The sequence below is a fragment of the Nanorana parkeri genome, unplaced genomic scaffold, assembly GCF_000935625.1.
Source record: "Nanorana parkeri isolate BGI_ZX_2015 unplaced genomic scaffold, ASM93562v1 scaffold2117, whole genome shotgun sequence".
In the NCBI taxonomy this organism is placed as follows: Eukaryota; Metazoa; Chordata; class Amphibia; order Anura; family Dicroglossidae; genus Nanorana; species Nanorana parkeri.
This window is the reverse complement of record NW_017308385.1, coordinates 152622-153572: the sequence shown is the minus strand read 5'-3', so window position 1 is coordinate 153572 and position 951 is coordinate 152622. Positions and strand designations below refer to the sequence as shown.

Here is a 951-nt window from a genome sequence, read left to right as displayed (position 1 = left end):
TCATCTGTGGGCCTCTAGTCAATGTCACAGAGCAGAGAGTGATAGAAGAACTCACCGGCCTCCACCACATGGTCAATGGTTGGGAACCTTTTGAAGGCGGCTGTGCTGACGGACCGCAAGATGAGTAAACCGGACAGGCTGCAGTACCGCATGAGCGTCCGCCGGTACATCCTCCCTTGCTCATCCGCACCGTGAACCGCGGCATTGATGGCGCACATGACGCGGTCAGGCATTGGCATACACAAGTACTGGTTCCACCATCTGTTCACCACCAGGGTGACATAGAAACCTGCAGGACACAAAAACAAGGGGGGGGGGGGGTCAGTGGATGGAGGGATGGTCTGATGGAGCTTTCACCATGGACAGGAAAGTCTCATTAAATAAAAGTTAAAGATTAACAGAATGGGGGAAAGAAATGGGCCCCCGACTCCTCTGTGATACTAGAATGGTGTTGGGTGTACTTTATTTTTTTTCTAATTTTCATTTACGCTGATGTAGTGTGTATATGTTATATATACACTGTATATGCACTATGGAGTCATTTAGAATCGATTTGCAGAGCCATATGCTCTGATGATCCCTGTGAATGTTCATTCTGTGCGAATAGAGGCAAAAGTGAACGTTCTTAGTATATTTTCCTTTCAGGTTGAATGTAATGCTGCATTATGGCCACCAGATGGAGCCGAGGAGCGTAAGAAATAAGTATTTCCTATGCACCTCAGCTCCATCTGGTGGCCATAATGCAGCATTACATTACATTCAACCTGACAAGAAAATATACTAAAGAATGTTCGGGTTTTTTTCATGTATTCGCAATAAATGAATTTTCATAGAGATTCCCAAGGGGTTCTGCAAATTATTGATCAATAGACCCCTATGTATGTTTTATGCATGTGCCTTGTTGCAGACATTTTTCTGTGTCAGGCTCATACATGAAAGCTAGAGTATAAT

At 44.5% G+C, this 951-nt stretch overlaps 1 protein-coding gene across 1 annotated transcript in view; it reads right to left on the bottom strand.

Moving 5' to 3' along the window:
• Window positions 1–951, bottom strand: part of BEST2 (bestrophin 2) — an 8057-nt gene that overhangs the window by 5471 nt on the left and 1635 nt on the right. The window contains 1 exon segment of the mRNA XM_018572731.1: window positions 56–289. Within this exon segment, the coding sequence (XP_018428233.1) occupies window positions 56–289 (234 nt within the window).